This window comes from Melospiza melodia, unplaced genomic scaffold (assembly GCF_035770615.1).
Source record: "Melospiza melodia melodia isolate bMelMel2 unplaced genomic scaffold, bMelMel2.pri scaffold_194, whole genome shotgun sequence".
Lineage (NCBI taxonomy): Eukaryota > Metazoa > Chordata > Aves > Passeriformes > Passerellidae > Melospiza > Melospiza melodia.
Window position 1 is genome coordinate 19,688 of NW_026948534.1, and position 15,720 is coordinate 35,407.

The window sequence follows — 15,720 nt, forward strand, 5'->3', positions numbered from 1 at the left end:
CCACCACCCCTTCCCAGTGTCCCTAAACAGTGCCACCACCTATTCCCAGTGTCACCACCCCTTCTCAGTGTCCCTTCCCTATGTCACCACCCCTTCCCAATATCAGTGTCCCCTTCCTGGTGCCACCACCTCTTCCCAGTGTCCCTTCCCGGTGCCACCACCCCTTCTCAGTGTCGCTTCCCAGTGCCACCACCTCTTCCCAGTGTCCCCTCCTGGTGCCACCACCCCTTCCTGGAGTCCCCTCCAGGTTTATGTCACCAATCCCTGGTGTCCCTTCCAGGTTTCTGTCACCACCCCTGGTGTCCCCTCCAGGTTTATGTCAATGTCAATGTCACCACCAATGGTCAATGTCACCACCAGTTTTATGTCACCACCCCTGATGTCCCCTGTCCCCCCCAGGTTTATGTCACCACCCCTGTGTCCCCTCAGGTTTATGTCCCCACCCCTGGTGTCCTCTGTCCCCTCCAGATTTATGTCCCCAACCTCCGGTGTCCCCTCCAGGTTTATGTCACCCTCAGTGTCCCCTCCAGGTTTATGTCACCACCCCTGGTGTCCCCTGTCCCTCCAGGTTTATGACACCATTCCCGGTGTCCTCTGTCACCTCCAGGTTTATGTCACCAACACCTGGGGTCCCCTTTAGGTTTACGTCACCCTCAGTGTCCCCTCCAGGTTTATGTCACCCTCAGTGTCCCCTCCAGATTTGTGTCAATGTCCCCTCCAGGTTTATGTCACCCTCAGTGTCCCCTCCAGGTTTATGTCACCCTCAGTGTCCCCTCCAGATTTGTGTCAATGTCACCTCCAGGTTTATGTCAATGTCACCTCCAGGTTTATGTCACTCTCAGTGTCCCCTCCAGGTTTGTGTCAATGTCCCCTCCAGGTTTATGTCACCCTCAGTGTCCCCTCCAGGTTTATGTCACCCTCAGTGTCCCCTCCAGATTTGTGTCAATGTCACCTCCAGGTTTATGTCAATGTCACCTCCAGGTTTATGTCACTCTCAGTGTCCCCTCCAGGTTTGTGTCAATGTCCCCTCCAGGTTTATGTCACCTTCAGTGTCCCCTCCAGGTTTGTGTCAATACCACCTCCAGGTTTATGTCACCCTCAGTGTCCCCTCCAGGTTTGTGTCAATGCCACCTCCAGGTTTATGTCACCCTCAGTGTCCCCTCCAGGTTTGTGTCAATGCCACCTCCAGGTTTATGTCACTCTCAGTGTCCCCTCCAGGTTTGTGTCAATGTCACCTCCAGGTTTATGTCACCATCCCTGGTATCCCCTCCAGGTTTGTGTCAATGTCACCTCCAGGTTTATGTCACCTGATGTCCCCCCAGGTTTATGTCACCCCCACTGTCCCCTCCAGGTTTATGTCACCATCCCTGGTGTCCCCTCCAGGTTTATGTCACCTGATGTCCCCCCAGGTTTATGTCACCAACCCCGATGGGTCCCCGGCGCCGCGTGTCACCGTGCAGGCCGATGGCTTCCAGGGCCAGGTGTCCACCCGGGGCGATGGCACGGCCAGGCTGGTCCTCAACATGCCGGCCACCAAGGACAGCGTCCCCATCACCGTGAGTGGGGACACCGCTGTCACCTCGCCGGGGTGGCACTGATGGGGAGGTGACCGAGGGTTGGGGTGGGTGAGGTGGCCGGAGTGACCAAGGTTGAGGTGGCTGAGGTCAAGACCGCCACGATGGCCGAGAACTTTGTGGTGGTCAAGACCACCATGGTGGCCAAGGCCTCTGTGGACCCTCTATGGTGGCCAAGCCCTCCATGATGGCCAAGACCTTTATGTGGCCAAGACTTCCATAGTGGCCAAGCCCTCCATGATGGTCAAGACCTTTGTGGTGGCCAAGACCTCTATGGAACCTTTATGGTGGCCAAGACCTTTGTGGTGGCCAAGCCCTCTATGGAACCTTTATGGTGGCCAAGGCCTTTGTGGTGGCCAAGCCCTCTATGGTGACCAAGCCCTCCATGCTGGCCAAGACCTATATGGAACCTTTATGGTGGCCAAGCTCTCCATGATGGCCAAGATCTCTATGGTGGCCAAGGTCTCTACGGTGGCCAAGACCTCTCTGGAACCCCTATGGTGGCCAAGCCCTCCATGATAGCCAAGACCACCGCAGTGGCTGAGACCTCCATGGTGGCCAAGATCTTCATGGTGGCCAAGTCCTCCATGATGGTTTCTCTATGGAACACCCATGGTGGCCAAGCCCTCCATGATAGCCAAGGCCTCTATGGTGGCCAAGACCTTTATGGTGGCCATGACCTCTATGGAACCTCAATGGTGGCCAAGCCCTCCATGATGGTTCTTCTATGGAACCTCTGTGGTGGCCAAGCCCTCCATGATAGCCAAGACCACCATGATGGCCAAGACTTCCATGATGGCCAAGCCCTGTATGGTGACCAAGTGCCACCATGATGGCCAAGACCTCTATGGAACCTCTGTGGTGGCCAAGCCCTCTATGGAACGCCTATGGTGGCCAAGCCCCCCATGATGGCCAAGAACTCTATGGTGGCCAAGACCTTTGTGGTGGCCAAGACCAAGGTCTATGGAACCTCTACGGACCAAGGTCTATGGAACCTCTACGGTAGCCAAGTCCTCCATGATGGCCAAGCCCTCTATGGTGGCCAAGAGGACCTCTATGGAACCCCTATGGTGGCCAAGTCCTCCATGATGGCCAAGACCTTCATGATGGCCCAGACCTTCATGGTGGCCAAGAACTTTATGGTGGCCAAGACTTCTATGGGACCTCTATGGTGGCCAAGGCCTCTATGGAGCCCCTCTGGTGGCCAAGCCCTCCATGATGGTTCCTCTGTGGAACCCCTATGGTGGCCAAGACCTTTATGCAACCTCTCTGGTGGCCAAGCCCTCCATGCTGACCGAGTGCCACCATGTCCCTCCCTGCTGACCGAGTGCCACCGTGTCCCTCCCCGTGACCGAGTGCCACCGTGTCCCTGTCCGTGACCGAGTGCCACCGTGTCCCTCCCTGCTGACCGAGTGCCACCGTGTCCCTGTCCGTGACCGAGTGCCACCGTGTCCCTGCCCGCTGACCGAGTGCCACCGTGTCCCCTGTGCTGACCGAGTGCCACCGTGTCCCTGCCCGTGACCGAGTGCCACCGTGTCCCTGTGCTGACCGAGTGGCACCGTGTCCCTGCCTGTGACCGAGTGCCACCGTGTCCCCTGTGCTGACCAAGTGCCACCGTGTCCCCTGTCCTGACCGAGTGCCACCGTGTCCCCTGTGCTGACCGAGTGCCACCGTGTCCCTGCATGCTGACCGAGTGCCACCGTGTCCCTGCCTGTGACCGAGTGCCACCATGTCCCTGCATGCTGACCGAGTGCCACCGTGTCCCTGCCTGTGACCGAGTGCCACCGTGTCCCTCCCACTGACCGAGTGCCACCGTGTCCCCATGCTGACCGAGTGCCACCGTGTCCCTCCCACTGACCGAGTGCCACCGTGTCCCTGCATGCTGACCGAGTGCCACCATGTCCCTGTGCTGACCGAGTGCCACCGTGTCCCTGTGCTGACCGAGTGCCACCGTGTCCCTGCCCGTGACCGAGTGCCACCGTGTCCCTGTGCTGACCGAGTGCCACCGTGTCCCTCCCTGCTGACCGAGTGCCACCGTGTCCCTGCCCGTGACCGAGTGCCACTGTGTCCCTCCCTGCTGACCGAGTGCCACCGTGTCCCCTGTGCTGACCGAGTGCCACCGTGTCCCTGTGCTGACCGAGTGCCACCGTGTCCCTGCCTGTGACCGAGTGCCACCGTGTCCCTGCCCGTGACCGAGTGCCACCGTGTCCCTCCCACTGACCGAGTGCCACCGTGTCCCCATGCTGACCGAGTGCCACCGTGTCCCTGCCCGTGACCGAGTGCCACCGTGTCCCTGTGCTGACCGAGTGCCACCATGTCCCTGCCCGTGACCGAGTGCCACCGTGTCCCTCTGTGCTGACCGAGTGCCACCGTGTCCCTGTGCTGACCGAGTGCCACCGTGTCCCTGCCCGCTGACCGAGTGCCACCATGTCCCTGTGCTGACCGAGTGCCACCGTGTCCCTGCCCGCTGACCGAGTGCCACCATGTCCCTGTCCTCACCGAGTGCCACCGTGTCCCTGTGCTGACCGAGTGCCACCGTGTCCCTGCCCGCTGACCGAGTGCCACCATGTCCCTGCCCACTGACCGAGTGCCACCGTGTCCCTGCCTGTGACCGAGTGCCACCGTGTCCCTGTGCTGACCGAGTGCCACCGTGTCCCTGCCCGTGACCGAGTGCCACCGTGTCTCATGTGCTGACCGAGTGCCACCGTGTCCCTGCCCGTGACCGAGTGCCACCGTGTCCCCTGCCCGTGACCGAGTGCCACCGTGTCCCCTGTCCTGACCGAGTGCCACCGTGTCCCCTGTCCTGACCGAGTGCCACCGTGTCCCTGTGCTGACCGAGTGCCACCGTGTCCCCTGTCCTGACCGAGTGCCACCGTGTGCCCGTGCCAGGTGCGGACGGCGCAGCCGGGGCTGCCCGCGGCGCGCCAGGCCTCGCGGCAGATGACGGCCCAGGCCTATCGCAGCCAGGCCGGCTCGGGCAACTTCCTGCACCTGGCCGTGGCCACCACCGAGCTCCAGCCCGGGGACAACCTGCCCGTCAACTTCCACCTCAAGACCAGCAACAACAACGTCCGCAACTCCGTCCCGTTCTTCACCTACCTGGTGGGTACCCGTGGTTCCTCGGTGGTGCCTCCACCTTGAGCACCTGGAGGTCCTTGAGGGACCTGGGAGGTTCTTGAGGGGTTTGGGACCTCCTTGAGGGGTTTGGAAGGTTCCTGAAGGAACTGAGAGATCCTTGAGGGGTCTGGGAGGTTCTTGAGGGATCTGGGAGGTTCTTGAGGAGCTTGGGTGGCCCTTGATGGACCTGGGAGGTCCTTGAGAGGTTTGGGAAGTTCTTGAGGGACCTGGGAGGTACTTGAGGAGCTTGGGTGGCCCTTGATGGACCTGGGAGGTCCTTGAGGGGTCTGGGAGGTTCTTGAGGGGTTTGAGATGTCCTTGAGGGGTTTGGGACCTCCTTGAGGGGTTTGGAAGGTTGCTGAAGGAACTGAGATGTCCTTGAGGGTTCTGGGAGGTTCTTGAGGGATCTGGGAGGTCCTTGAGGGGTTTGGGACCTCTTTGAGGCGTTTGGAAGGTTCCTGAAGGAACTGAGAGGTCCTTGAGGGGTCTGGGAGGTTCTTGAGGGATCTGGGAGGTCCTTGAGGGGTTTGGGACCTCCTTGAGGGGTTTGGAAGGTTCCTGAAGGAACTGAGAGGTCCTTGAGGGGTCTGGGAGGTTCTTGAGGGATCTGGGAGGTCCTTGAGGGGTTTGGGAGATCTTTGAGGGATCAGAGAGGTCCTTGAGGGACTTGGGTGGCCTTGAGCGACCTGGAGGACATTTGAATGAGCTTGGGGTGACCTGGGAGATCCTTGAGGGGTTTGGGAAGTTCTTGAGGGACCTGGGAGGTTCTTGAGGAGCTTGGGTGGCCCTTGAGGGACCTGGGAGGTCCTTGAGAGGACTGAGAGGTTCTTGAGGGGTCTGGGAGGTTCTTGAGTGAACTGAGAGATCCTTGAGGGGTTCGGGAGGTCCTTGAGGTGTTTGGGAGGTCCTTGAGGGGTCTGGAAGGTTCTTGAGGGTTTTGGGAAGTTCTTGAGGGGCTTGGGTGGCCTTGACGTCCTTGAGGTGGCCCTTGAGGGGTCCTGGAGGCCTTGGAGGTGTTCGGAAGGTTCTTGAAGGAGCTGAGAGGTCCTTGAGGGATCTGGGAGGTTCTTGAGGGACCTGGAAGGTCCTTGAGGGACCTGGGAGGTCCTTGAGAGGACTGAGAGGTTTTTGAGGGGTTTGGAAGGTTCTTGAGGAAACTGAGAGGTCTTTGAGGTCCTTGAGAGGTCCTTAAGGAGTTTGGGAGGTCCTTGAGGAGTTTGGAAGGTTCTTGAGGGAACTGAGAGATCCTTGAGGGTTTTGGGAGGTCCTTGAAGGATTTGGAAGGTTCTTGAGGGAACTGAGAGGTCCTTGGTGGGTCCGGGAGGTCCCTGAGGAGTTCGGAAGGTTCCTGAGGGGTTTGGGAGGTCCCTGAGGAGTTTGGAAGGTCCTTGAGGGGTTTGGGACCTCCTTGAGGGGTTTGGGAGGTTCTTGAGGGAACCGAGAGATCCTTGAGGGTTTTGGGAGGTCCTTGAGGAGTTTGGAAGGTTCTTGAGGAGTTTGGGAGGTCCTTGAGGGAACCGAGAGGTCCTTGAGGGTTTTGGGAGGTCCTTGAGGAGTTTGGGAGGTTCTTGAGGGGTTTGGGAGGTCCTTGAGGAGTTTGGGAGGTCCTTGAGAGATCCTTGAGGGTTTTGGGAGGTCCTTGAGAGGACGCCGGTGGACATCCAGGTGCTCACCAGGCTTTGGCTCCCGGCAGATCATGACCAAGGGCCGCATCCTGCGCGCCGGCCGGCAGCGGCACGAGCCCGGCCAGAGCTTGGTGACCATGACCCTGCCGGTGACGCCCGAGCTCATCCCGTCCTTCCGCGTGGTGGCCTTCTACTCCGTCCTGCCCGGCGAGATCGTGGCCGACTCCGTCTGGGTGGACGTCAAGGACACCTGCATGGGCTCCGTGAGTCACCTCCTGGTGGCCCCGGGGTGGTCAAACCGGGGGGTGGTTTGGAGATGTTGGATGGGTTTTGGTGGTGGTTGGAGCGGTCCTTGATGTCCTTGAGAGGTTTGGGAGGTTCCTGAGGGGTTTGGGAGGTTCTTGAGGGGTTTGGGAGGTTCTTGAGGGGTTTGGAAGGTTCCTGAGGGAACCGAGAGGTCCTTGATGGGTCCGGGAGGTCCCTGAGGAGTTTGGAAGGTTCTTGAGTGGTTTGGGAGGTCCTTGAGGAATTTGGAAGGTTCTTGAGGGAACTGAGAGGTCCTTGAGGGTTTTGGGAGGTTCTTGAGGAGTTTGGAAGGTCCTTGAGGGAACCGAGAGGTCCTTGATGGGTCCGGGAGGTCCCTGAGGAGTTTGGAAGGTTCCTGAGGGGTTTGGGAGGTCCTTGAGGGGTTTGGGAGGTTCCTGAGGGACCCGAGTGGTCCCTGGTGGGGATTTGGTGTCACTTGTGCGGTTTTGGACGCTCCATGAGGAGCTTGGACATCTCCTGGGTGACCCTGGTGGCCCTGGTGACCCGGCCACGAAGCCCACGGCCACCAACTTCTCCTGGAGCTCCAAACTTGGTGTCTCCCGTGGTGGGGGTGGGACAGAAGCGTCCTTTGGGGACACCTTGGGGACGTCACGTGCCGTGTCCACGGCAGCTGGTGGTGAAGGCGGCCTCAGAAGGTGACAACCGAGTCCAGGAGCCGGGGGCGCGGATCGAGCTGCGCATCGAGGGCGACCACAAGGCCCACGTGGGGCTGGTGGCCGTGGACAAGGGCGTCTATGTGCTCAACAAGAACAAGATCACCCAGAGCAAGGTGGGTGGCCCTGGCCTCCATGTCCCCAAGGGGTGGTGGCCACCGTGGTTGTCCTTGTCTCCATCATCCCCTGGTGGTGGTGGCCATCATGGTTGTCCCTGATGTCCCCTTATGGTGGTGGCCACCATGGTTGTCCTTGATGTCCCCTGGTGGTGGCCATCATGGTTGTTCCTGATGTCCCCTGGTGGTGGCCACCATGGTTGTCCATGTCTCCATGATCCCCTGGTGGTGGCCATCATGGTTGTCCATGTCTCCATGATCCCCTGGTGGTGGCCACCATGGTTGTCCCTGTCCCCACTGTCCCTGGTGGTGGCCGTGGACAAGGGCGTCTACGTGCTCAACAAGAACAAGATCAGCCAGAGCAAGGTGGGTGGCCCTGGCCTCCATGTCCCCATGTGGTGGCCACCGTGGCTGTCCTTGATGTCCCCACGTGGTGGCCACCATGGCTGTCACTGTCTCCATCGTCCCCTGGTGGTGGTGGCCATCATGGTTGTCCATGTCTCCATGATCCCCTGGTGGTGGCCACCGTGGTTTCCTTGGGCCTGCTGTCCCCTGGTGGTGGCCATCACGGTTGTCCCTGATGTCCTCTGGTGGTGGTGGCCATCATGGTTGTTCTTGCTGTCCCTGATGTCTCCTGGTGGTGGACACCATGGTTGTCCCCATCCCCATCATCTCCTGGTGGTGGCCATCACGGTTGTCCCTGATGTGCCCTGGTGGTGGTGGCCATCGTGGTTGTCCATGTCTCCATGATCCCCTGGTGGTGGCCACCATGGTTGTCCCCATTGTCCCCTGGTGGTGGCCACCGTGGTTTCCTTGGGCCTGCTGTCCCATGGTGGTGGCCACCATGGTTGTCCCCATTGTCCCCATTGTCCCCGGGTGGTGGTGGCCACCATGGTTGTCCCCATTGTCCCCATTGTCCCCGGCTGGTGGTGGCCTTCGCAGCTGTCCTGTCATCTCTGGGTGGTGGCAGTGGTCGTGGCCGTCACAGCTGTCCCCATTGTCCTGGGATGGTGGCCGTGGCCATCTCAGCTGTGGTGTCACCCCTTGGCGGTGTCACAGCCACGGTGTCACCTCTGGATGGTGGTGGCCATCACGGCTGTCCCCTGTGGTGGCAGTGTCACGGTGTCACGGTGTCACAGTGTCACGGTGTCACGGTGTCACAGTGTCCCTGTGGTGGCAGTGTCACAGTGTCACGGTGTCACGGTGTCACGGTGTCACAGTGTCACAGTGTCACGGTGTCACAGTGTCAGTGTCACAGTGTCACGCTGTCCCTGTGGTGGCAGTGTCACGGTGTCACAGTGTCACAGTGTCACAGTGTCACAGTGTCACGGTGTCACAGTGTCACAGTGTCACAGTGTCACGCTGTCCCCGTGGTGGCAGGTGTGGGACACGGTGGAGCGCGGTGACATCAGCTGTGGTGGCAGTGTCACAGTGTCAGTGTCACAGTGTCAGTGTCACAGTGTCACAGTGTCACGGTGTCCCCGTGGTGGCAGGTGTGGGACACGGTGGAGCGCGGTGACATCGGCTGTGGTGGCAGTGTCACAGTGTCACGGTGTCACAGTGTCACGGTGTCCCCGTGGTGGCAGGTGTGGGACACGGTGGAGCGCGGTGACATCGGCTGTGGTGGCAGTGTCACAGTGTCACAGTGTCACAGTGTCACGGTGTCCCCGTGGTGGCAGGTGTGGGACACGGTGGAGCGCGGTGACATCGGCTGTGGTGGCAGTGTCACAGTGTCACGGTGTCACAGTGTCACGGTGTCCCCGTGGTGGCAGGTGTGGGACACGGTGGAGCGCGGTGACATCGGCTGTGGTGGCAGTGTCACAGTGTCAGTGTCACAGTGTCAGTGTCACAGTGTCACAGTGTCACGGTGTCACGGTGTCCCCGTGGTGGCAGGTGTGGGACACGGTGGAGCGCGGTGACATCGGCTGCACGGCCGGCAGCGGCCGGGACAACGTCGGCGTCTTCGCGGACGCCGGCCTGAGCCTGGCCACCAGCGTCCAGGTGACCACGCCCCAGCGCTCAGGTGGGGACAGCGGCGGCGGCACCGCGGGGACAGCGGGTGGCACCGCGGGGAGGTGGCATCTGAAAGGGGTGGCACCTCGGGGATGGTGGAGGTGGCATCTGACATGGGTGGCACCGCGGGGACAACGGGTGGGACCTCAAGGAGGTGGCATCTGACAGAGGTGGCACCTTGGGGATGGAGGAGGTGACATCTCAGGGATGGGGGAGGTGGCACCTCAGGGACAGGGGGTGGCACCTCAAGGAGGTGGCATCTGACAGGGGTGGCACCTCGGGGACAGGGGGTGGGACCACGGGGAGGTGGCATCTGACATGGGTGGCACCTCGGGGACAAGGGGTGGGACCTTGGGGAGGTGGCATCTGAAAGAGGTGGCACCTTGGGGACAGGGGGTGGCACCTCGGGGAGGTGGCATCTGAAAGAGGTGGCACCTCGGGGACAAGGGGTGGGACCTTGGGGAGGTGGCATCTGACATGGGTGGCACCTTGGGGACAGGGGGTGGCACCTCGGGGATGGTGGAGGTGGCATCTGACATGGGTGGCACCTCGGGGACAAGGGGTGGGACCTTGGGGAGGTGGCATCTGAAAGGGGTGGCACCTTGGGGATGGAGGAGGTGGCACCTCGGGGACAGGGGGTGGCACCTCGGGGAGGTGGCATCTGAAAGGGGTGACACCTCAGGGATGGGGGAGGTGGCACTTCAAGGATGTGGCACCTCAGGGACCAGGGAGGTGACACCGTGGGGATGGAGCCGGTGACACCTCAGGGAGGTGGCATCTGACAGAGGTGGCACCTTGGGGATGGAGCAGGGGATGGGGATGGTGGTGGAGATGGCACCTTGGGGATGGGAGAGGTGACACCTCGGGGATGGGAGAGGTGACATCTCAGGAATGGAGCAGGTGACACCTTGGGGATGGGGATGGTGACACCTTGAGGATGGGAGAGGTGACATCTCAGGGATGGTGGAGGTGGCACCTTGGGGATGGGGATGGTGACACCTTGGGGATGGTGGAGGTGACACCTCGGGGATGGGGATGGTGACATCTCAGGGATGGTGACACCTCAGGGATGGGGATGGTGACATCTCAGGGATGGGAGAGGTGACATCTCAGGGATGGGAGAGGTGACACCTCAGGGATGGCGGAGGTGACACCTCAGGGATGGGGATGGTGACATCTCAGGGATGGTGGAGGTGACACCTCGGGGATGGGAGAGGTGACACCTCAGGGATGGGAGAGGTGACATCTCAGGGATGGGGATGGTGACACCTTGGGGATGGTGGAGGTGACATCTCAGGGATGGGGATGGTGACACCTCAGGGATGGGGATGGTGACACCTCAGGGATGGGGATGGTGACATCTCAGGGATGGAGGACGTGACCCTGAACTTGGGGCTGTGACACCTGGGACACCTTGGGGTCCTGACCGGTGTCCCCTCTGTCCCCAGAGCTCCGGTGTCCCCAGCCGGCCAAACGCAAGCGGCGCTCGCTGGCACTCGCCGAGTACAAGGGCACCAAGGGTAGGTGGCACTGTCCCCAAGGTCACCGGGGTGTCCCTTGTCCCCAGTGTCCCCAAGGTCACCAGGGTGTCCCCAAGGTCACTGGAGTGTCCCCAAGGTCACCGGGGTGTCCCTTGTCCCCAGTGTCCCCAAGGTCACCAGGGTGTCCCCAATGTCACCAGGGTGTCCCCAAGGTCACCGGAGTGTCCCCAAGGTCACCAGGGTGTCCCCTCTATCCCCAAGGTCACCAGAGTGTCCCTTGTCCCCAGTGTCCCCAAGGTCACCAGGGTGTCCCCTCTGTCCCCAAGGTCACCAGAGTGTCCCTTGTCCCCAAGGTCACCAGAACGTTCCTTGTCCCCAAGGTCACCAGGGTGTCCCCAAGGTCACCAGGATGTCCCTTGTCCCCAAGGTCACCAGGGTGTCCCCGGGGGTCACCTGAGTGTCCCTTGTCCCCAAGGTCACCCGGATGTCCCCTCAGTCCCCAAGGTCACTGGGGTGTCCCTTGTCCCCAGGGTCACCAGGGTATCCCCAAGGTCACCAGAGTGTCCCTTGTCCCCAAGGTCACCAGGGTGTCCTCTGTCCCTGAGGCTGTCAAAGTGTCCCAGACCTTGAGGGACACCAGTGCCCCATGTCCCTGAGGGCCACCAGAGTGTCCCATGTCCTAAAGGGCCACCACCTATGGTTTCCCATGTCCCAAAGGCCACCAGTCTCCCATGTCCCGAAGATCTCCAGAGTGTCCCATGTCCCCGAGGGCCACCAGAGTGTCCCATGTTCTAAAGAGCCACCAGAATGTCCCACACCCCTGAGGGCCACCACAGTGTCCCATGTCCCAAAGGCCACCAGTGTCCCATGTCCCAAAGAGCCACCAGAGTGTCCCACAGCCCAGAGGTCTCCATGTCCTAAAGAGCCACCAGGGTGTCCCACACCCCTGAAGGCCACCAGCGTCCCATGTCCCTGAGGGCCACCAGAACGTTCCACAACCCCAAGGTCTCCATGTCCTAAAGGGCCATCAGAGTGTCCCATGTCCCAAAGATCTCCAGAGTGTCCCATGTCCCCAAGGCCACCAAAGTGTCCCATGTCCCTAAGTCCACCAGAATGTCCCACACCCCTGAGAGCCACCAGTGTCCCATGTCCCCGAGGGCCACCAGAATGTCCCACACCCCTGAAGTCCCCATGTCCCTCAGAGCCACCAGAGTGTCCTATGTCCTAAAGAACCACCAGAATGTCCCACACCCTGAAGTCCCCACATCCCTGAGGGCCACCAGAATGTCCCAAACCCTGGAGGTCCCCGTGTCCCTGAGGGCCACCAGAATGTTCCACACCCCAAGGTCTCCATGTCCTAAAGAGCCACCAGAATGTCCCATGTCCTAAGGATCTCCAGAGTTTCCCATGTCCTTGAGGGCCACCAGAGTGTCCCATGTCCCAAAGGCCACCAGAATGTCCCACACCCCTGAGGGCCACCAGTGTCCCATGTTCTTGAGGGCCACCAGTGTCCCATGTCCCTGAAGGCCACCAGAATGTCCCACAAGCCCAAGGTCTCCATGTCCTTAAGGGCCACCAGAATGTCCCACACCCCTGAGGGCCACCACAGTTTCCTGTGTCCCTGAGGGCCTCCAGAGTGTCCCACATTCAAGGACCCCATGTCCTAAAGAGCCACCAGAATGTCCCATGTCCCAAAGATCTCCAGAGTCTCCCATGTCCCTGAGGGCCACCAGAATGTCCCACACCCCTGAGGTCCCCATGTCCCTGAGGGCCACCAGGACATGTCCCATCCGTGTCCTGGTGTCCACCAGCGGCCGAGTTCTCGGACAAGCTGGAGAGGAGGTGCTGCGAGGACGGCATGAAGGACAACCCGATGGGAGCAGATGCCACCAGAGTGTCCCATGTCCCTGAGGGCCACCAGAATGTCCCACACCCTGAGGTCCCCACATCCCTGAGGGCCACCAGAATGTCCCACACCCCTGAAGGCCACAAGTGTCCCATGTCCCTGAAGGCCACCAGAACGTCCCACAAGCCCAAGGTCTCCATGTCCTTAAGGGCCACCAGAATGTCCCACACCCCTGAGGGCCGCCACAGTTTCCCATCTCCCAAAGGCCACCAGAATGTCCCACAGCCCTGAGATCCCGATGTCCTAAAGAGCCACCAGAAGGTCCCACGTCCCAAAGATCTCCAGAGTCTCCCATGTCCCTGAGGGCCACCAGGACATGTCCCATCCCTGTCCTGGTGTCCACCAGCGGCCGAGTACTCGGACAAGCTGCAGAGGAGGTGCTGCGAGGACGGCATGAAGGACAACCCGATGGGACCAGATGCCACCAGGGTGTCCCATGTCCCTCAGAGTCACCAGAGTGTCCCATGTCCCTCAGAGCCACCAGAATGTCCCATATCCCAAAGATCTCCAGAATCTCCCATGTCCCTGAGGGCCACCAGAATGTCCCACACCCCTGAGGGCCACCACAGTTTCCTGTGTCCCTGAGGGCCACCAGAGTGTCCCACATTCAAGGACACCATGTCCTAAAGAGCCACCAGAATGTCCCATGTCCCAAAGATCTCCAGAGTCTCCCATGTCCCTGAAGGCCACCAGAACATCCCACAAGCCCAAGGTCTCCATGTCCTAAAGAGCCACCAGAATGTCCCACAACCCTGAGGGCCGCCACAGTTTCCCATCTCCCAAAGGCCACCAGAATGTCCCACACCCCTGAGGTCCCCATGTCTTAAAGAACCACCAGAGTGTCCCATGTCCTAAAGAACCACCAGAGTGTCCCACACCCCTGAGGGCCACCAGAGTGTCCCACACCCCTGAGGTCCCCATGTCCCTGAGGGCCACCAGGACATGTCCCATCCCTGTCCTGGTGTCCACCAGCGGCCGAGTACTCGGACAAGCTGGAGAGGAGGTGCTGCGAGGACGGCATGAAGGACAACCCGATGGGACACGGCTGCGAGCAGAGGAGCGAGTACATCCTGGAGGGGACCTCCTGCGTCCGCGCCTTCCTCGACTGCTGCAGATACATCCAGGCCAGGAGGGAGCAGCAGAACCTCTCGCCCAGCACCGGCCTGGCCAGAAGCAAGTGTTGGGTCACGGAGGGTGGGAGAAGGTCGGGGAGGGTGGAGGAACCTCGTTGGTGGAGGGTCTCAAGTGGGTTTTGGGGGTTTCTTGGTGGGTCTCAGGTGAAGGTGAGCTTGGGAATAGTTTGGGTGGAGGTTGGGTGTTCTTTGGTGAAGGTCAGGTGGACCTTGGGTGTTCCTTGCGTGTTCCTTGGATGTTCCTTGGTGTTCCTTGGATGTTCCTTGGGTGTTCTTTGGGTGTTCCTTGGATGTTCCTTGGGTGTTCTTTGGGTGTTCTTTGGGTGTTTCTTGGATGTTCTTTAGTGAAGGTCAGGAGAACCTTGGGTGTTCCTTGGGTGTTCCTTGGTTGTTCCTTGGTTGTTCCTTGGTTGTTCCTTGGGTGTTCCTTGGGTGTTCTTTGGATGAAGGTCAGGTGAACCTTGGGTGCTTCGTGGATGTTCCTTGGGTGTTCCTTAGATGTTCTTTAGTGAAGGTCAGGAGAACCTCGGGTGTTCCTTGGGTGTTCCTTGGATGTTCTGTTGGTGTTCCTTGGGTGTTCTTTGGATGTTCTTTGGGTGTTTCTTGGATGTTCTTTAGTGAAGGTCAGGAGAACCTCGGGTGTTCCTTGGGTGTTCCTTGGGTGTTCCTTGGGTGTTCCTTGCATGTTCTTTGGATGTCCCTTAGATGTTCTTTGGATGTTCTTTTGATGTTCCTTGGGTTTTCCTTGGATGTTCCTTGGGTGTTCCTTGGACTTTGCCTGTTGGAAGGTCAGGAGAACCTTGGGAGTTCTTTGGATGTTCTTTGGATGTTCCTTGGATGTTCTTTGGGTTTTTCTTGGGTGTTCCTTGGACTTTCCCTGGTAGATGGGTCAGGTGAACCTTGGATGTTCCCTGGATGTTTTTTGGAATTTCCTTGGGTGTTCCGTGGTGAAGGTCAGGAGAACCTTGGGTGTCCCTTGCGTGTTCCTTGGATGTTCCTTTGGTGTTCCTTGGGTGTTCTTTGGATGTTCTTTGGGTGTTTCTTGGATGTTCTTTAGTGAAGGTCAGGAGAACCTTGGGTGTTCCTTGGGTGTTCTTTGGATGAAGGTCAGGAGAACCTTGGGTGTTCCTTGGGTGTTCCTTGGGTGCTCCTTGGATGTTCCTTGGGTGTTCTTTGGATGAAGGTCAGGTGAACATTGGGTGCTTCGTGGATGTTCCTTGGGTGTTCCTTAGATGTTCTTTAGTGAAGGTCAGGAGAACCTCGGGTGTTCTTTGGTTGTTCCTTGGGTGCTCCTTGGGTGTTCCTTGGGTGCTCCTTGGACTTTCCCTGGTGGGAGCTCAGGTGAAGCTCAGGCACTCCTTGGGTGCTCCTCAGGTGGAGCTTGGGAGGGTCTTGGGTGGGTTTGGGCCGTTCCTTGCCTGAAGCTCCAGGGTCCCTCAGACGTTCCTGATGACATCCTTGGAAAACACATCGGGCAACCCGTGGGTGACCTTGGGCAAGACAAGGGGTGGCACTGGGTGGCACTGGGGTGGCACTGGGTGACTCTGGGTGACACTGGGTGGCACTGGGTGGCACTGGGTGGCACTGGGGTGGCACTGGGTGGCACTGGGTGACACTGGGTGACACTGGGGTGACACTGGGTGACACTGGGTGACACTGGGTGACACTGGGTGGCACTGGGTGGCACTGGGTGACACTGGGTTACACTGTGTGACACTGGGTGGCACTGGGTGGCACTGGGGTGACACTGGGGTGGCACTGGGTGACACTGGGTG

The 15,720-nt window shown here is 59.9% G+C and overlaps 1 protein-coding gene across 1 annotated transcript in view; it reads left to right on the plus strand.

Annotated features, from left to right (window-relative positions):
- LOC134433533 (A.superbus venom factor 1-like) overlaps positions 1 to 15,720 on the plus strand; it is a 68,988-nt gene that overhangs the window by 12,845 nt on the left and 40,423 nt on the right. Inside the window, exons 10-16 of the mRNA XM_063182361.1 lie at positions 1,410 to 1,556; positions 4,464 to 4,676; positions 6,385 to 6,579; positions 7,254 to 7,412; positions 9,306 to 9,435; positions 10,874 to 10,945; positions 13,785 to 14,026. Coding sequence (XP_063038431.1) covers positions 1,410 to 1,556; positions 4,464 to 4,676; positions 6,385 to 6,579; positions 7,254 to 7,412; positions 9,306 to 9,435; positions 10,874 to 10,945; positions 13,785 to 14,026 — 1,158 coding nt within the window. The remainder of the gene's footprint in view (positions 1 to 1,409; positions 1,557 to 4,463; positions 4,677 to 6,384; positions 6,580 to 7,253; positions 7,413 to 9,305; positions 9,436 to 10,873; positions 10,946 to 13,784; positions 14,027 to 15,720) is intronic.